Source organism: Schistocerca americana, chromosome 1, assembly GCF_021461395.2.
Source record: "Schistocerca americana isolate TAMUIC-IGC-003095 chromosome 1, iqSchAmer2.1, whole genome shotgun sequence".
In the NCBI taxonomy this organism is placed as follows: domain Eukaryota; kingdom Metazoa; phylum Arthropoda; class Insecta; order Orthoptera; family Acrididae; genus Schistocerca; species Schistocerca americana.
In genome coordinates, this window is record NC_060119.1 from 893,540,544 (window position 1) to 893,562,301 (window position 21,758).

Sequence of the window (21,758 nt, forward strand, 5' to 3'; positions counted from 1 at the left end):
GAAAAATTATGGACTCACACTCTTCCTCATAACCTGTTTGAATAAATAGCAACATTAGCACCTATACAGCAAATCTTCAAACAGCAACAGATTACACAAAAACAACCCAAACTTCTACAGTCTTTGTGGAGGTAGCCTTTGTGCATGAAGCCCCCCTTAACATGTGTTGTTCATAGTATCTTGAGACAATGGACAAAGACATATATGGATAACGGTGTGGTGAGGTTTTTTGTTTTTCCCCTCCATACGCTACAGGTTAATGTTGATACTGACAATTGAAGTGCTTACATGTGGATAGATTGTGGAATGTGACACAACTCCACATTTTTTCATGAATGTTTTCCCTGACATTACAGCAAATTGATAATTTTGATAGGAATAGAGAGTAGCTGATATATGGACCTCAGTGTCACTTTGAAAGGTGTAGGAACATGGTGTTCTGACTTTTCTTATGTTGTATGCTGCTACCATCAATCCTTTTATCCGTTTTATCAATTTTCTGTAAAATCTCAGTTGATCGACTACGCTGATAGGTTTTCTTCCTGTATGTGATTTGTATTGAACAAATCTGAGAGTAATTTGGCAGTTGTATTGGAGTTTGGCCATCATTGTTCTAGACATGGATCTTATTCTTCTAGAGGAGTCTGAAATGTCCCTTAGTGATGTTTCTTTATTAAATTCATGCTATGCAGGTTTTAGACAATTCTTGCTGTTCTTTTTGACCTTACATTGTATGACAGTATAGTAATTACTATTTTTCACCTATTTTTAATTGGTTTTCATTCCTGTGTCACATTTGTATAAGTACTACAGAGCACCTTCATCAGTACAGCCCAGAGTGTTACATAGTATGTGAAAGTATTTGTATTATATCAACAGATCTGTATAGTTTGTGTAATTCCATCCTTTAATAGTTTTGACCCATGTGATAATTAAATTAAGAGCATCGGGCATATCTTATATGGAGATTCTGTCCACACTACCTGCCCACTGATATTCAGATAGTAATGAATTCATTAAAAAATCTTGTCTAATTTCTTAGAACCAGTATTTATACTCGTTAAATCGATTATAATCATCAGATGTTTAGGAGTCTGTCTGAAGCAGTCTGAAGTGCAATGATCACTGATGGAAAAGGCAGAAGCCATACTAAGATCTAGAATGCTAAGAAAGTGTGCTTCACCCATGATGGAGATTGCTCACAAATCCTTCACTGAATGAATTCTCGAGCATTGTACCTCTTACCTGCTTGGATAAGTGGAAGAAGTAAGAAGATGCCATGACTCATCACTGCTTTGTTTAGTCAGCAAGACAACATTATAGGACTGCTCAACAAACTCAATTGGGAGACTTTGCAGGAAAGACATTGTGAGTGACATAGAACCATATTCTCAAAATTCGCAGCTCTCATGTTACATTGTGAGCCAAGAAACTGATTCCCTCCAACATACCTCTTGAATTGTGATCCCAACAGTAAAATTAGAAACTGCATTGATAAGCCCTGTACAGTTGAGTTTAAAGTAAGCAAAATTTAAGTTTATTGGAAGAATAAATTGATTCATTTTTGACTTGTTGTGTGTCCTATGCTTTCCTGTATTTTACACTTTCCTACATTTTACACTTTTTTGGGTCAGTCTGCTGGAAAGTGCAAAAAGAAGGTTTTGCTGTAACTACTGACCATAGTTATTACAGTGCGAACACTTGATTCCTCGATATCATTTCACATTGTATCAGTACTGTTTACTTTACGTCTGAGGCAATTTGGAGGACTTTTTTTAATTGTGGATAGAAAGTAACTACTCCAAGCTCCTTGACAGATTAGATTAGATTAATATTAGTTCCATGGATCATGAATATGATATTTCGTAATGATGTGGAACGAGTCAAATTTTCCAATACATGACATAATTAAGTTAATTTAACAACATAATTAAGTTAATATAACAGCTTTTTTATTTTTTGTCTTTTTTTTTAATTTTTTTTCTTTTTTTTTCTTAATTTATATCTAAAAATTCCTCTGTGGAGTAGAAGGAGTTGTCATTCAGAAATTCTTTTAATTTCGTCTTAAATATTTGGTGGTTATCTGTCAGACTTTTGATACTATTTGGTAAGTGACCAAAGACTTTAGTGGCAGTATAATTCACCCCTTTCTGTGCCAAAGTTAGATTTAATCTTGAATAGTGAAGATCATCCTTTCTCCTAGTATTGTAGTTATGCACACTGCTATTACTTTTGAATTGGGTTTGTTTGTCAATAACAAATTTCATAAGAGAGTATATATACTGAGAAGCTACTGTGAATATCCCAAGATCCTTAAATAAATGTCTGCAGGATGATCTTGGGTGGACTCCAGCTATTATTCTGATTACACGCTTTTGTGCAATAAATACTTTATTCCTCAGTGATGAATTACCCCAAAATATGATGCCATATGCAAGCAATGAGTGAAAATAGGCGTAGTAAGCTAACTTACTAAGATGTTTATCACCAAAATTTGCAATGACCCTTATTGCATAAGTAGCTGAACTCAAACGTTTCAGCAGATCATCAATGTGTTTCTTCCAATTTAATCTCTCATCAATGGACACACCTAAAAATTTTGAATATTCTACCTTATCTATATGCTTCTGATAAGGTCTATATTTATTAATGGCGTCATACCATTTACTGTACGGAACTGTATGTACTGTGTCTTATCAAAATTCAGTGAGAGTCCGTTTACAAGGAACCACTTAGTAATTTTCTGGAAGACAACACAGCGGTTATACTCTTGTAATGTACCAGGAGTAAGTACATTTCATATAAGCATGCTGATGTCGTGCATAATGATGGTGTCCACTGGGAACATTTGTGGCTGCACTGCTCTTGGAGCAGTTTGGCCGTGCAGCTGTTGTCATCCTTAATGCTGCAGGCAAGTGACTGTACAACTCGTGTTGCATTCCAGTTGGGCAGTAACCTGCAAAGCTACTGCAATTGTCAGTCACATGGTAGCACATGTTAGGAACTACGCCATACCAAAAAAAAAAAAAAATCTGAATCTCACATCTGGCCAAACAAATTTAAAGTAGTAGTGTGATGCAAATTGCTAATTTCAAATAACTCTTGTTGAGCTGCAGGGAGCTGCAGTGTTAAATAATTGTCTGTTGTTGGTAAAACAGGTTCACTTTTTTGTGAATTCTTCTTTGGTACCCCACTTTCAGAAATAAATTAGCAGAAGCTCTGTGATATATGTTTAGTAAAAATAATTGTGTTTAGCAGAAATAATTGAGATATCCACCAAATTCCTAGATTTCCCTTTAACTGCACTAACTTAGATGTGTTTAAAATTGTCCAAATGCTCATCATCATTGTCAAAGTTTTCAATATCTGTGCTTGTTGTTTTCCCATCATAGACAGACAGACAGACAGACAGACAGCTTTTCAGTCTTGGTTTCTGTAATAGCTCATGTTGTGGGAAGCAGATATTCCTAAATAGTCCATTGATTAGCATATGTACAATTACATATGTTCATTGGTTGATTCACACTGTCCTTTCATCCTTTGTTTAGGCAGAAATCATCTTGTGGATTTTAATGGTGTGTGTTTCAGTATGTTGCTGTTGTTTCAGTACGCTTATAAGTATGGTTGTGAAATTGTGTTGTAAGTTTGTGAACAAGAAACAATGTTATTGGCCTTACAAAGAACTATACTCTTTTCTGTTGAGTTTCCTTGGTTATGCCGGTATGAAATGGTGAAATATTTAGATCATGTTCTTTGTGGTATTAATATACTTCATGTAGGAAGTATAGATTTACGAACTCATGTTGAAATTGTTTAGCATGGCTCCAGTACAAAGTTGATGAAAACTCTGGAAGTTAATACACTTCTTGCCAGCTTTCCACTCCTTAGCTTTATGAATTTCTGCTTTTGAAGTTGGCAGGTGTCTGATGGTGATTGCTGTAATTTAAGATGTGTAAGAACTTTTATTTTTCCACCAAAAGGGAACTGATAGTCACTGAACACTACAACATTTAGTTTTACAGGTTTGGCTAGTTTTCAAAATGTCGTTATTGGTTTTTCTTGACACTTCCATCTTCATGAGTTTGATTTGGGATATAGTGGTGCGCATAAAAGAAGGTGGCCCACTCTTAGTGCCACAGAGCCAGGATTCATTTATACGATGTTGACTTATGGTGCCATCATTTGTGCACCATGAACAGTGGTGTATATATTGACATTTAAGTTCCATTTATTTACTAGCAAATTAAGGCTCTTGTACAACAGAGTTCGCTATTGTCCTTTTTCTTGCACATTCACCCCATCCACCATATTAGGCCAGAGATAACTATTTACCAAATTAGCTTTCAGTACTGTGCAGTGTAGAGGTCTTTTATCACCCATGAACATATTTAACAAAGAAAGAGACAAAAAAAGAAAATTAGTGTACAAAGAATTTATTACAGGTTGCAGGCAGCAGAGTTGTGACGACCACAGCGAAAACATCAGTAGCAGCATCTCCTACTATTACTCAAGTAGTGAAAGCTGCTAACTCCCAAGTCAAACAGATAGCAGTTGACTCGACTAGGGGAACAGCTATTCCTCTAAGTCCATCTAAGCCCCCACAGGTAATACAAAATGAGAAAAATATTGTTTCAATTGCATACTCATTTATAAGGCTTTATAAGAAATATCTTTTTTGCCAGATTATTTACAACATACATGAGGTTGCCTTGAAACTTTCTGCTGTTACGTAAATAACAATAGCGTACAAGGCAGCTCAAGACAGAGAAACTTTTTTTTTTTTGCCAAGGTACCAAAATCTCACTCACACACACACACACACACACACACACACACACACACACACACACACACACAATAATTAAAGGAGAATAAGATATGCTATTCTTTATTTATTGAGAAAAACTCCCATTTCTTTTCCTTGTACTGTCACAACCAAATTAATTATTTATTTAAGGAATCATCATACTTGATGAGAGATGTAAGACACAGAGTTCCAGATAATGCAGAAATAATATTAGCTTTTATGTCATCAACCTGAGGTAATATGGATAAAGTGTTGCAGTAGGAACAACAACAAAAAAAAGTCCTACATCTAAAATAGACAATTGTGGAAAGCAGAAACTTCTATACACACCAAAAAATGTCATGAAGTTTTAGAGGCAATTGGATAAGAAAGACAAAGACAATTTTAGTTGATAACCAGAACAACACACTACATTACCATTCAACATTTGCTTTCCTCCTTGAGATCACATTAATTATAAACTTTATGTGCTTAGATTAATTCTGTTGAAAATGTGTGTTGTTACTTTAAACACTACTAGTAAGCTTATTTTGATTTCAGTTATTATCACGAATTTCTCATTATAAATCTTACACTAAACTACATTTAGAATGTGTAAGATTTATGGTGGTGGTGGTGGTTGTTGGATGTTTAAGGGGGACTAGTAAGATTTATTTCAAGAATTATATCACGGTGTAATTTTTAAATCTTTCATGCAATGAGCTATGATTTAGTTTAGTGTAGTAGTATAGTAATTTGTGTCGGGGGGGATCATTTTATAATTATTAGGTTTGTTAGCTTAATATTAAAAAATAATAATAATAATAATGTGTTAAGTCATATATACAGGCTGTGATCGGCCATTAGGTTTGTTAGCTTAATATAAAGAAAAAATGTGTTAAGTCATATATACAGGCCGTGATCGGCCTTGACATCGAAGAACCCCTAAAATTGTTGAGGACAACTTAAATCAAGATTGCTGGCTGAAGTATTAACTTCCATGCTTCGAAGCCTGAGGGCATTGTCGTAATGACTTCATTGCCTCGTTTTCTTTATGCCTAGTACACATTGCTTTTTTTTTTTTATTGATGTGCATTTTAAACAGATTATCATAGTAACATTTGCAGTTGCCTTCAGGGCCGTAACCATGCTGCTGCACATCTGTTCAAGCACCACAGCTTCCTTCAGTCCCACATGTCTAAAAAACTTAAGTGAACATTTACTGCTATAAGCCAAAAAAAGTTCGATGTATTTCACCTGAGAGAATAGTGATATATGTAGAAGCAAACACAGATGAATATTACACTTTCAGCTTTAAGGTCCACATATTCATAATCTTGGGTTGAATCAGAAACATAGGAGAAGATGAGGATTATGGGAAAAAAAGAGGGGGGTGGGGGAATTTTACATAGCAGGCCACTAAATGCTTTGATCAAGATTAACTCAGTATTTACAATAAAGTGAGAACATTGAAAAATGATTTTTGAATTTAGATAATATATTCGATGTGACGTGTAAAGAATGAGATGACACATTTCAGAGAAGAATAATCAAGATACAATTGGAAGTCAAAACATAAAAGCATACGTCAAGGTACAGAAGTAAACTTTTCAGTGATAATAATGGGGCATTTTAGTAGTTAACCTGGAAAGAAAAAGCAGTTGGAGTGGCAGAGTGAATACAGAGGTAAAAGTAAAGAAAAGTAACAAAACTGAATCTAAGCATGAAAGAAATGGCGACTTCACGATGTGGACAAAATGAGATGGAATTGTCAGATTCTCATGCTTTCATCAGTCTTCCTCTAGATTGTAAACACTCTCAGTATCGGGTCAGGTGCTAAAGAAGAGTTAAAAGAATGAACCAACACAACCGAATGAAATATGCAGACAACATTCAGCACATTATTGCAGAACACCCACTACCTTGTGATGTGCATTGTTATTACATTTAGGTCATCCAAATCCTATTGCAAATCAGTATTTTTGCTATTTTGTCCTGTTATTAACTTACTTGTTCATCAGTCCATTTCATTTTCTGTTCCTCTCTTGGTTCATTTCTTTCTTTCAATTCTCGGTCTTTTCACTCAAAATCTTTGTCTCTCTTCACTTTCTTTCTCCTTATCTCTTCATGATTTCAGACCACCTGTCACATTTTTAACATTAATTTCATTACAGTTGAAATTTCGTCATTACTTTCACCACTAGAATTTTTATTTTTTGCTCAAGACTTCTGCTCTTACACTGTAGCTCCAGCTACCTGAACTAGAAAGCATGGCCCTGTTTTCATTATCACCCAAAGTATCTGCATATCTAACCCCCCCCCCCCCCCCACACACACACACACACACACACACACTCAACACACGTCAGACATGTACTCACACACATAGAATAGCAATTTGCTTTAACTTTTTCAGTATAACAAACAAGATAAAACAGTGGTAAGACAATGGAGCATTTTGAGGATGACTGTTCAAATCATCTGCCATCCAGGTATACAATTTATGTTGATTTCTTTGAAACTCACAGGGCGGATTTCCCCATCTTTCTTCAAATTGATTTTGTGCTCATTTTCTAATGACCTTGTTGTCTGCGGGATGTTCTCCAGTCTGTGTAATGACAGATTTTTTTAATGATTTTTTTTTTTTTTTTTTTTTTTTTTTTTTTTTTTTTTTTTTTTTGACAATATAATTTACCATTTTCCTGTTCTATGAAGTAGAATTGAGGTTTAATTTTTATTTACAGTTCATTTTGTTATAAAATGTTATCACAGTTGTAGCAATGGAAAATCCAGAGAGGAATGCAACAATATTATGAAAAGGATAATTGCTACTCACCTTATAGTGGAGGTGCTGAGTCGCAGATGGCTACAACAGAAAGACTGTCAGAAAGCAGAAAGTGAGCTTTCCTCCAACAAGACCTGTGTCAAAAACAGACAACTTACACACACACACACACACACACACACACACACAGTTACGCAGATGCAAGTCGCAAGTCACTCCTGCGTGACCACAGTTTCTGGCTGCTGAGGCCAGACTGTGTTTATATGTGAGACATTACAAACATTTCTGGAAAAATTATACTTGAAGTGTTGCATTTTGCCCATTCCGCTGTTTCTGAATCTTTCACCATTGAAATTGCTGTATGTATAGAAGAAATTTTTATTGCATGTGCCTTATAAGTATTCCATTTGTGCCGTTTCACTTTGCCAGATGAGAGATAAATGAAATATTGAGTTTGGGTTTTCCCATTTACAATCTGAGCAATCTCCAAAGAAGTACAATGATAAAATCCTTCCTTGTTTCTTCCAAGTACATACATATTCACTTGATTCTAGTTAATTTTTATTTGACTGCTACCGCAAATCACTCTTACTGCAACTACCTGCTATGAGTGGGAACTGTATTTCATCTCAAGTAAGATCCCTCAGTTGTGAATGCTAAGTAAATGAAGATGGTGATCGGTCATTTGTGTCTGTTTCACAGTGGACTTGCCCTTCATGGTAGGTAGTTTACTAGTTGCCACTTTACCATAATTTTGGCATAGCCAAATACATATACAGAAAGCTACAAATCAGACAACATGTGCAACAAGAGTTTCACTAAATAACCAAGAAACAAGAGACTAGAGTCAGAACAGCTTTTCATTTGTTGACCTGCCTTGTTTTCTGTTGACCACTTTTAACTTATGTATGCACACATTAAGATAAACTCGAAGACAGAAAGTAGGGGACAATATCGTGTACAAATTTGATATTCTTCAGCTTCTAAAGTCTTGTTTTTTGATGCTTTTTATTATTTTCTTGCTTTAGTCATGCTAAGCACTTTATAGTTGCATGTAATTGTTCATGAAAAACAAAATGTGATATGAGAAAGTGTTTCTTTCTTTAATTTTATTTTTGTGTGAGGGGCATTTGGTAAGTAATGCAACACTTTTTTTTTCTCTCTCTCTGAAAGCAGGTTGCTTTTATTCAGGATTTCAAGACACCATATTGTTCCCAACTCCTTTGGCTACAAAATCCTATTTTTCAACTTAATCTCTGTTCAACGTGATGACCTTACACCACCTTACTTGGAGGACCTGTATGCTCACATGGTAACACTATACTGTTCGACACTGGAGCCAGCGTCCTGCCCCATCAGTAACTTACCCATCACCCTTGTACTGCTTCGTGTGGAGAGCATCCTCCATTGGACCAAACAGATGGAAATTGAAGGTGCAAGATCCCAGCTGAATGGTGGACGAAGAAGAACAGTCCAGTGACATCTTTTGAGCTCCTATCGGGTGCACAGATTTGTGTGAGGCCTTGCATTTTGTCATGGAGAAGGGGAAGTTTGTTTGCACTTTTGTGGCGATGAACATGCTGAAGTCGTTTCTTCAATTTCCTGAGGCTGTATGCAGCTTGCTGGCATGTGGGAGTTTGGACAGGTTTGCACGACCTTGTTGCAGGGATTACAGATGCGTCACCCAAAAGCTCGCTGTGCTTTTGTTAAGTGCAAAGTCTCTGTAGACATTCTGCAGGCACCTATGTTTATCTGTGATGTTCTGGTTTTCTGCCAAAAGAAACTGAATGACAGCTCTCTGCTTGAAACGCATCTCCTTTACAGACCCCATTTTGAAGACCATGTACGGTGCCAGCTATTGGTACTTCATGAAACTATAGGGGCTGAAATAGGAATATTCCATCATGTCCCACAACAAATGCCACATTTTGTCAACCTAAGTTGGCTGAGAAAAAAGTGTGCTGTATTACTTATTGAACCCTTCTCATACAGTTTGTTCATCTCCATAACTATGTTTTCTTTATTTTTGTTGTTCTGATAGCTTATTGTATGTTCTTACAGACTGTTATGATTAGGCAACAAATTGGAGGAACACCAGTTGTGCAAAAGGTTGCTGCCCAACCGGGAACTGTAGTTGTCAGTGGAAATCAAGTATTCACACCTGGACAGATCATTGTTAGTGGTAATCAAGTTGTTGGGACACCAACACAGGTAATGTATTGTAAAAATTCGCTCCCTTATAAATTGTTAAATGGAAAATTTCTAGTCAGTATTTCATATTTCAGTTCTTTCTCAAATTTCTCCTCCATCTCGTTGTCTTCCTCTTTCACGAAATATTAAAAAAATTGAAGGAAATACTTATTTTCCGACAGGAAATTTAGAATTAACTGCAATAATGTGTTAAAAGAAAAGAGATAAAATTACAATACTTCCAACATAATGAATCTTTTGTCATAGAACCATTTAGATGTTACGTATATAGGAGATACATTTATTCAACATTTTAAATAAACTCTGCCTCATACTCTACAACTCCTGTGGTCAACGTGAACTGCAAGATGATTCGTCAGTGGATTATGTTGTCACAGACCAGTCAGTGACTAGCGCTTGTATATGAAAGTTTTGTATTGTAATGCTTATACAAATATATTTGAATGAAAGCACACTTTTTTTTTTAATGTGTACCCTAATTGTTGGCCAGTGGCCGTATTGTTTCCACAACAAGACTTGCGCAGTTCTCTGTGGCGTGCTTACTGACTGACTGGTGGCGATTTAAGTAAGGGCACACAGAGACACCTATTGTTTGCATTACGGAGCACAAAAGGTTAAACCTGGTATTCGGCCAGCACCATTTGCTGCCTAACCCTTCCGACACTGTCTATAAGATGTGATGGTAGTTAAAATTGTATTTGAAAAAAGAGACAGCATTGGTCGTATATTTTTTACTATTGCAAAATCGATTTTCTGTCACTGAGTGACCACCTTCAGTGCTATATTGTATAACTTAAATTGGGATGCACTGTTGTCACTAAGCTTACGGCTATGTGATTGCCGTAAGCTTAGTGACAACAGTGCATCCCAATTTAAGTTATACAATATAGCACTGAAGATGGTCACTCAGTGACAGAAAATCGATTTTTCAATAGTAAAAAATATACGACCAATGCTGTCTCTTTTTTCAAGTATACCTGTTACCTGGTCGTAGTGCACAAGACAACATGGAGTCGCCAATCAATAAAATTGTATTATTTGTTAATTTCTTTCTCTCTCTCTCTCTCTCTGTCTGTGTGTGTGTGTGTGTGTGTGTGTTTGTTTGAACGCGTGCACGCGCTGCCGGGGGGAGGTTGTTTGGGGGGGGGGGCTTTGTGTGTGGATAGGCATACGTGCAGTGCATACTTTTTGGTTGGGCACACTGTTATTTAATATGGAAAGATAATATTTCCATTTTTGTCTCTATGAATAGGTGATGACAGCAGGTGGTCAACTTCTCAGTACTGGCCAGTTTGTAGTTGCTGGATCAAACCTTGCCCAGCAGCTAGCATCTGGAAAAGCACAACTTGCTACAATAAATGGTCAGCAAGTCTTAATTCGAACTGCACCTCCTGGGACTTCTGCCACTGCATTACAACAGAGCAATGCAGTTGTTGTAACAGGAAATGCAGTTGCCTTAAATACTACGGTGGGAACAACAGTAACCTCTGGAGAGGCTACACAAACTGTAAATGCTGTACAAGTTCCTGTTGCAACTACAAGCAATTTACTTTTGAAACCAGTTGCTGCAGCAGGGCAACAAAATGTTCAGGTAATGCCTGCACACTTATCCTATTTGGCTATTAGCAATTGAAGTATATGCTTATCACTTGTAAAAAGAAAGAATATTGTAATGTAATAACAGTCACAAAATGCCAAATGCTCATATAATATAAAAGCATTGTTCTTCAAAGTATGTGAATATATGTATTTTAGTTCATGTCGCAATTCCCAAAAAGACGTGCAGTAGCTGCGTCACATCTAATCTAAAGCTGCAGGTTTCAGCAATGTGCTGGTGGCATTGAACTGATTACTGATGAGTTTTCATGTGATTTATTATAACTTCAAATAGTTGAATCAGGGCTTGGAACAGTTAATCCCGCATTACACGATGCACCAGTGTCCGAAACATGCATATCTGTTACTGCAGGCTGGTTCACGTTGACCTATTACACCATCAACACAGGATATACCAGGCGCACGCGCGCAGTAGACAGTGATAACGTGCAAAACGCATACAGAAATGTCTGGTAAAGCCTTTCGTTCTACCGCACGAAACACAAGGGGGACCGTGTGGCATATTGGAATGTCATCCGTTCGAATTACTTATGTGACTCAATGTTCCTATTTCATAAGAAATTTTTTTTATGATTATTTATTAAGTAATTGTTATTCTTGTATGTAGGTTACTACTGTTCTGAAGTACAGACTCAACAGTTAGTTTCATATTATGACACTTGGTTACACAGATATATGTATTTATACAGCATTTTGCACATGGAAGACCCACTTGTTTTTGGAGCTATTGCCCTGGCAGTGACAGTAAATCTTCGCATTAGGGCAGAATGACAAAGAGAACAAAAAGCCAGATGTTGAGTTCAATCGTGGCTGAAAAGAAGGGACAAAGGCAGGGGATTATATTCACTGCTTATGAAAGAACTGAGGCTCGAAGATCCACATGAATTTCAGAGCTTCGTGAGGACGTGGACATGGCCAATTTCGAGAAGCTGCTGTCTGTGTTAGAAGATGGAATTAGCAAGTGTGACACAGTCATGAGGAAGGCTGTCTCACATTCTAGAAAGTAAGAATTAAATCATATGTTTATACATTTTGTGATCATACCAGCCTAGATCACGAATAAAATACCTGTAAATGCCCTGTAACACTGCAGGCTGGTTGTAACATTACGTTTCCTTGTTATGGGAGAATCTTCTAAGAGTCTGGTTTTTAGCCACAGAATAGCACTGCCCACCATTTCAAAACTCATTGTGGATTTATGCACTGCAATTTGCAACACTTTAAAGGACCAATACTTAAAGGTGGACTTAAGTTATTTTTCTAAGTTTGGAATGGTTATAATAGAGGGAAACATTCCACGTAGGGAAATATATATATATATATATATATATATATATATATATATATATATATATATATATATATATATATATATATAGGAAAAAAATATATCTAAAAACAAAGATGATGTGACTTACCAAATGAAAGTGCTGGCAGGTCGACAGACACACAAACATACACACAAAATTCAAGCTTTCGCAACAAACTGTTGCCTCATCAGGAAAGAGGGAAGCACAAACATACACACAAAATTCAAGCTTTCGCAACAAACTGTTGCCTCATCAGGAAAGATGGAAGGAGAGGGAAAGACGAAAGGATGTGGGTTTTAAGGGAGAGGGTAAGGAGTCATTCCAATCCCGGGAGCGGAAAGACTTACCTTAGGGGGAAAAAAGGACGGGTATACACTCGCACACACACACATATCCAGACATATCCACACATATACAGACACAAGCAGACATATTTAAAGGTCTTTAAATATGTCTGCTTGTGTCTGTATATGTGTGGATGGATATGTGTGTGTGTGCTGGGGGGTGGGACACATTTTTTGTTTAAAGAATAATGTACAAAGTTGCCCATTGTACTGTTGAACACATTCAGCGGTTTCTTGACATTAGTTAATTAGCCCTTTGAATATTTTACATGAGTGTATTTGTAGTCAGTTGGTGCCACACTTTTGACAGTTATCAGCAAGTCAAATTCAATATAAATTGTCCTGGCTGCTGCTGAAATTTTATTGCACCAGTTTGATCAAGGAATGAATAAACATTCCAGTCTTTTCAGGAGATAGTAACAAAAGGAAGAGGAAATGAAAATGAGCATGAGGTAATGTTGCTTTCTTTATTACAAGCAATGGAAAAAGTGCTGCAAAGAAATTAGGACAATAACCAGAGAATGGCGCCTTAATTTGCCAGCTTGAGATTTGGTTTCACTAGTAAAAATGCAACTGCTCTCTCCCTCCCTCCCTCCCTCCCTCCCTCTCTCTCTCTCTCTCTCTCTCTCTCTCTCTCTCTCTCTCTCACACACACACACACACACACACACACACACACACACACACACACACACATTTCTGACAACTTTGATAGCTGGCATATCATTGTGCATTTACTAAATGGACTTATAAAGATGCTTGAAGCAGAATACTTTTGACATACACTCCTGGAAATGGAAAAAAGAACACATTGACACCGGTGTGTCAGACCCACCATACTTGCTCCGGACACTGCGAGAGGGCTGTACAAGCACTGATCACACGCACGGCACAGCGGACACACCAGGAACCGCGGTGTTGGCCGTCGAATGGCGCTAGCTGCGCAGCATTTGTGCACCGCCGCCGTCAGTGTCAGCCAGTTTGCCGTGGCATACGGAGCTCCATCGCAGTCTTTAACACTGGTAGCATGCCGCGACAGCGTGGACGTGAACCGTATGTGCAGTTGACGGACTTTGAGCGAGGGCGTATAGTGGGCATGCGGGAGGCCGGGTGGACGTACCGCCGAATTGCTCAACACGTGGGGCGTGAGGTCTCCACAGTACATCGATGTTGTCGCCAGTGGTCGGCGGAAGGTGCACGTGCCCGTCGACCTGGGACCGGACCGCAGCGACGCACGGATGCACGCCAAGACCGTAGGATCCTACGCAGTGCCGTAGGGGACCGCACTGCCACTTCCCAGCAAATTAGGGACACTGTTGCTCCTGGGGTATCGGCGAGGACCATTCGCAACCGTCTCCATGAAGCTGGGCTACGGTCCCGCACACCGTTAGGCCGTCTTCCGCTCACGCCCCAACATCGTGCAGCCCGCCTCCAGTGGTGTCACGACAGGCGTGAATGGAGGGACGAATGGAGACGTGTCGTTTTCAGCGATGAGAGTCGCTTCTGCCTTGGTGCCAATGATGGTCGTATGCGTGTTTGGCGCTGTGCAGGTGAGCGCCACAATCAGGACTGCATACGACCGAGGCACACAGGGCCAACACCCGGCATCATGGTGTGGGGAGCGATCTCCTACACTGGCCGTACACCACTGGTGATCGTCGAGGGGACACTGAATAGTGCACGGTACATCCAAACAGTCATCGAACCCATCGTTCTACCATTCCTAGACCGGCAAGGGAACATGCTGTTCCAACAGGACAATGCACGTCCGCATGTATCCCGTGCCACCCAACGTGCTCTAGAAGGTGTAAGTCAACTACCCTGGCCAGCAAGATCTCCGGATCTGTCCCCCATTGAGCATGTTTGGGACTGGATGAAACGTCGTCTCACGCGGTCTGCACGTCCAGCACGAACGCTGGTCCAACTGAGGCGCCAGGTGGAAATGGCATGGCAAGCCGTTCCACAGGACTACATCCAGCATCTCTACGATCGTCTCCATGGGAGAATAGCAGCCTGCATTGCTGCGAAAGGTGGATATACACTGTACTAGTGCCGACATTGTGCATGCTCTGTTGCCTGTGTCTATGTGCCTGTGGTTCTGTCAGTGTGATCATGTGATGTATCTGACCCCAGGAATGTGTCAATAAAGTTTCCCCTTCCTGGGACAATGAATTCACGGTGTTCTTATTTCAATTTCCAGGAGTGTATAAAAGAATTTTGCAAGGAAGTAGGAATTTGTATTACATTCTCAAAACGTTCACTATGGCCTAATCATTGTAATTCTCTCTCTTCTTGTTCAAAAATCATTATTGTTACCATTATTTACACTTTTAGATACCTATACTGTGGAGTATTTTCCCCATTCTGTCGATTATGCTTTTATTTCACTTGGGCTTTCTTTTCTTCCTGACCTGTTCGCTGAGTCCCTCCCTTTTTTCAACATAGTCCCTTGGGTGACCACACTGTTGCTACCTCTTCTGTTGTCACGTGTGCTGTTTTTGTAGTGGTACATTCGTGAACAACGTTATATGGTATTCGCTCTTTTATTGTAGCACTTCTTGTGATCTTTCTCTACTCACTTAAATGTTTTGTCCTTTCTTAGTAATTATCCTATCCCTTCATAGACTCACAGTCCTCTTCAGATTTTCACCAGCTGAAACTCATGCAGAATTCAAGGAGTGCAATGAATTTGAGAATTGATGAGATGAATTTCACTCTTCTCCAGTTTCAGATTTTTGTTACATCAATCCTTTGAACTACTACAGTATGTAGTGCAGTAGCATAGTTAGCACTCTGAACTCATGTCTGGGACAAATGGATTTCAGATCTACACTAGAGACTTCTGTGGTTTTTCTAAAGTCAGTTTAGATTAATGCCAGATGGTTCCTACAACACATTTCCTGCCTTATCCTTGTTAAATTTAAGCTTATATTCCATCTCCAATGGCATTACTATTGATGAGATATTAAACTCCAACACTTCCTTTCCTTCTCTCTTTCCTCCCTTATTTTTTGTAATATTTATTTTCCTTAACTTTTGTATTTTTGAAGGTACGTGAGAATTTGTTGAGGAATGTTGGCCATTGCCTCATTTTGTGTCAGTTCAGTATCTACATGATTTCCTTAAGTTGAGTAACTTCCAGCTGGTCCCGTACAGAATCCCATTGATCTTTATACTTTACTATTTGGAAGTTACCACAACTTGTAATACTATTCTCAAAGAGATGTTTTGAAAAAGAAAGGTTTGCAATTTCTTAACTTAATAAATCATATTTGCTTTAAATGATGGATAGAAATGTTAAATTTGAGAGCAAATTCACATTTCAAAATGAAAGGGAAGGAAGTAAATTTGCATGAAATCAGATACAATCTGAAAAGAAACCATTGAAAAAGGTTTAATGTGACAGTTGTGTAAATACTTCCTCTAAATACTTACTCAAAAGCTTCTTCCAACCAGTATTTTAAAGGTGTTAGTGATTTCTCGCTTGCAAAGTTCTCTTTCAGTAATTGAAATTTTCATAATGGTATCTGATTTTCATAATTTGTTGAATGTAACTTCTAGTTTTGATTCTATATGGTCTGACAGGGTATAGATGTAATAACAACATTAACGTGCTTCTGAAAAAGTAGTTGTCTGATAGTCACGTATTGAAAATTGACAGACTGTAGTACAGCAAGTTGCTGTGCCCCAGACTGCAGCCGTGGATGATGTGGCGTCCAAGAAGCTACCTTCACCAGCTACACCACAGAATCAAGTCACGGGTGTTCAGCCAGTGCAGCAGAAAGCTGTTGCAGCAGCACCAGGGGATGGTGATGTAAGCTCTGGAGATCCAGGTTCACAAATAGCACATCCGCCAGGTACCATAGTAAAGTGTGTGACAGCGCAAGTCATTCAGACACAGCAGGGACCACGAATAGTACTTCAAGGATTACAAGGTGCTGAGTTTACACCACAGCAACTGGCTGTAGTTCAGCAGCAGGTCAAGCAGCAGCTATTGAAAGGTAAGAAAATGACCTAGTTTCATATGCTTTTCACACATTTTGTAAAGCATACAATACTTACTGTGTCTCCCTACTCCTCTCTAATTTAAAATGCAGTCATCATTTGACTAAACTTTATTTACCATAATAATTCTTGTTTTATAAATAATAATAATAATAACAGTAATAATAATAATAATAATTTATATTGCCTCCAGTGGAAGTCATTACTTGTTGTATTCATATGTGGTATTCTGAACTTTTAGGCTCTCGCACTTTTGCACAGACTTACTCCAGAGGCACTCACACTTTGTCTGCAGCTACCATGCGGATTATGAGCAACAACTAATTTGCCTTGCTCATTGCATACTTGCTTCTTACCCCTGCATAGTATTCCAGTGCCCTTGCTGTGAACCCCCCACCGCCTTTTTTTTTTTTTCCATATCTGCTGAACTGATTCTGTTAGTCACCATGTGTTGGGATACCTTTGTGCGAACAACACAACTGTTTTCTTTGCGTCCTTTCTGCATTCTCCATAAAGCAGTAGTATGTCTTTCTCTTGGTTTGTGAGTCTTTTTTTTTCCCATGCTAACCATCTTTCAACACACACAACAGCACAGAAAGAAGGGAAAGCTACATTTCCTTTGTGGCCCTTTTATACCAGTATTGTGGTTGTGTGACATTGTTTCCTCCTTACCTGACACTGTATATTTCCATATTTGAATGTGAAATAAGCTTCCGTATGGGGGGGGGGGGGGGGGGAGATTTGTTTCGGGTTCAGAGCAAATGCCTCCTGGGTTCTGAATATTGTGATTTCTCAGAGACTGCTAGCCATGTTTTGAGAAGCGAAGTGTCCTTCAATTTCTCTTTATTGCAACTGCTGTGCTGGCAGCAGAACTTGCTGTGGTTCAGTTTCAAGGAGTGAGGTAAATACTGACATCATTGTAATTGGTATGGCTGTGAGGGAGTGTGCATCATTTTGTGACGACTTTTTCACAGGTAATTTGGGTGATGGCAAAGTTGCTGTTTTTTGGCTTTTGGGCAATTTGAGAGGTGTTTGAGGTGGAGGCTTGGTGGTGGTGGTGGTGGTGGTGGTGGTGGTGGTGGTGTGTGTGTGTGTGTAAGCGCGCGTGTGTGCGCGCACACACTTGCGTTCATTTTCTGCTGGCATGTTCCACATCATAAATATGATTTATAAATGTGTAACAAACTAGCTAACTAATTAACTGCATCACACCATTGTACTCTCACAATATCATCTTCACATGTTATTTTCAGGTACAGATCAGTCGTAAAGATGTAACTTGCTTGTTGTTTTTACAATATCTTCACTTTCTTTTTTTCTATCCTTTATTTATAACAGATTTGCACAATCTGTCAAATATATATGTTGTATTTAGTGCTCGTGTTCTATGATGGACCTGTCACATTTTAGTCTAAAATCTGTAATTCATAAATGATGAACAGAGGCTTCTGTAATATGCTCATTTCATATTCGTTTAACTTTTTTTTTAATGTTTGTCACCCATCATTGTGAACTCTTTGAAGTCTGGAATTAAAAAGATATATTTTGAACAGTAATCTACTGGGGATTGTGTATTTACATGGAAAGATTTTCAAAGTGCTAAAATGTGTTTTTTTTTATATATATACCATCCACATTGTATTGTTATTCAACAGAAAGGAAAAGAATATAGTGAAAAGCTGTGAGCTATACAGATGTCTGTAGTTGCGAAAAACGAGGCTCTGATTTATATTTTATTTGTTTATTACACTTTTCCCTTCTGTATTATATCCTTTCTGCATGTCAGTCATCAGTTAACTTTAATTTTTAGTTTTACATTTATGTTTTTTCTGTACTTCCTTCGTTGTTTCATGTTATTACTTATTTCTCATGGTTCCACCACCTACAAGATCTTCAAACTGTACTCTTCTTACCAAAATCCTATGGAGTTAAAATTTTCTCTGCTTTCATTTCCTTTAGGCAGCCACGAAACTAGTCATTAAATAAGAACATGATGTATTGTTTGACACACACTACATTTCTTTACCTAGTTAGATAAAATCAGTTGCACATATTATCAGGCCATTTGTATCAAGCCATGTTTGGGGCACACTGCATTGAGTTCTCTCCTGTTTGTCCTGTATGTGCTGCCTAAGTCTTACTAGCAATCTCTTTCTGCAAGAATTTTATGGTTGTTAAAAAATTAATGAACGTGTCTATTTTCTACTTTTCAGCACAAGCTACAACTGGGAAACAAGGTGTCTTGGGTCCCACAAAAATCTACCTGGCAGTACAAGCATCTCCGTCTGCAACTGCTACACAGCAGCAACAGCTCCAACAGCAGCACGAACATCAAGAAATAGTCACCAAAACATCTGTTGTGTCTCCAAAGAAATCACCACCAAAAGTAGTTGTACAACAAGTTAAACAACCAGAATTGTCTCAGGTAATTGGTGATTGAAATTTCAGAGATTTTCACATTTGGACTTGATGAACATATAGAATGACCTTACATATCATTTTTAGAAAAGGACCAAATGACTATATACCTCTTCCACCATCTCCTCCTCCTACGTACCTTTTCTCAATTTGTTCTACTTAAATCGCTCACCACAAAACTGTAGATTAGCAGAATGAAACACAGTGTAATAGTCACACACGTTCCTCATATTTAGAATGACAATTTAGTAGGAAACATCAAATTGGTTTTCTCTGTGTTCTTTGGTTAAACATCTTTATGAAGTTGTATCCTGGATCATTAGTGTAAAATGACTTGTATGTCATAATTTACATGTATGAGATGCACTTGACTTTCAATCAAAGTAGATTGGTAGAGCATGGTTCATTGAAACTATGCTCAGTACAGCAGAAGAAGATTCCTGTCAGCTAGCAGTACTGTCGACAGCCTTCAAACGTGAAGTGCGAAAGGCTGGCTGAATATGGACTAAAAGTCATAGCTGCTTAACACTGCTGCAAATCAGTGAAGTTGCAAATTAAATGTAAACAATATCATGGCACTGTGATTTGTCATGGAAGATGCACTTAAACGCTCAATTATCTCTTGCCATGTGGAGTGGAATGTCTTCCACAATGTTGAATCTATGAACCCACTACTCTTGGCTAGAAATCTACTTGTAAAGAGTAGCTGTATACAAACAACAATTCTCCTTGTTTTGGCAATATAAAATTTGAAGTGTTTGAAAGAAACAAATTTGACAGAAGTGTGATCCTGACCAGGGTCTTAAACAACTTGCTTCTACCATTACAACTGGATACACTGTACACAGTCTGGGGGAGGGGATGGGATGGAATGAGTAGTAGTAGGAGGAGGAGGAGAAGAAGGAGGTGGTGGTGGTGGTGGTGGTGGTGGTGGTGGTGGTGAAGGTGAAGCAATCAAATGACATCATCTGATGTTAGTGTAACTTCCTACATGTGCATACAATCGGTGGGTATATAAACTATTAAGAGTTGCAATTCTCTGTTACAGACGAAATATCCACCAGAATGCATAGTGTTGTTCATGTTTAGTGGTGCTACCACACTTAGCAGGATACATAAAGAGCACAAGCAGCATCAGATGTTGAGTGATCACTGTGGAGGGGACAGATGTGCTGTGTACTTGTCAGACAGCATCATCAGCACCTAACAGTTTGAAAGGGGCCTTTTTGAGAGTCACTATTTGACTGGGTGCTCGGTTTCTGCAGTATCCAGATTTCTGGGGCCTTTGGATGGACAGTGGCACGAATATGTGAGGGCAGTCATACTCGTCATCAAGGCTCCAGTCAACTATATCTGACCGTCATGGAGGGAGGATTTCTGTGTTGTGCACCAACCGCATCATGACCTCTTCACATGTGCACCTGTCATCTGCGAGAAAGTAATGGACTGGCTGCAACATTCTGTGTTATCATGCACTGTTGGCCAGAGACTAGCTGCTGTGTGAAAAGTGAATTACCATCCCATGCATTCTACTGATTATGATTTCAGGTCACAGCTGGTATTGATTGAAGGAACTCTTATGGCACAATGGTACATCATTGGCATCCTCCATTCTCAAATTGTACCTTAAATGGGGCAGTATCATGGTACCATTTTTCAACTGGACAATGGCCATACACGCATGGCACATGTCTCTGTGAACTGTCTGCTTAACGTTGAGGTGCTCCTGTAAGCAGGAAGATCCCCGGTTGTGTCCCTGATAAAACATGTGTGGGGCCAGCTCAGACGTCAGCTCCGTCCCAGTGCCATTATCCAGAATAGTAAGGACCAGTTGCAGCAGTTGGTCCAGTTTGCCTCAAGAGAGGATACAATGACTTTGTGACACTGTTCCCAACTGAGTCAATGCATGCATCCAGGCCAGCAGGCCTCATACTGATATGGTGGCTCATACTACCAAGCTCTTTGTACATTTGACTCAATTTTGTAATCGCTGAAACAACCGATGACAGTTAATTTCCTTTCCTCCTACCCTTCTGGATATTCACTCTTTTTTTGTCAGGTGGTGTATATAAACTGAACGGCCGTATGTCAGTGATTGTTTCCAAACATTTGATCACTAAGAATTTGTCAACAACATGACAATATTGCAAAGAGTGGGCAACCAGTGATTGTTTCCGAATCTTGGATCACCATGAAGAATTTGTCAGCAGCATGAAAATACTGCAAAGTGTAGGCAACATACTCCATCAGTGGTTGGAAAAGAGAAACATAGTCTACTGATT

General features: G+C 38.6%; 1 protein-coding gene across 1 annotated transcript in view; it reads left to right on the forward strand.

Moving 5' to 3' along the window:
* Positions 1-21,758, forward strand: part of LOC124614612 (nucleosome-remodeling factor subunit NURF301) — a 298,073-nt gene that overhangs the window by 233,027 nt on the left and 43,288 nt on the right. The window contains exons 27-31 of the mRNA XM_047142958.1: positions 4,443-4,604; positions 9,633-9,782; positions 11,035-11,373; positions 16,715-17,054; positions 19,272-19,483. Coding sequence (XP_046998914.1) covers positions 4,443-4,604; positions 9,633-9,782; positions 11,035-11,373; positions 16,715-17,054; positions 19,272-19,483 — 1,203 coding nt within the window. The remainder of the gene's footprint in view (positions 1-4,442; positions 4,605-9,632; positions 9,783-11,034; positions 11,374-16,714; positions 17,055-19,271; positions 19,484-21,758) is intronic.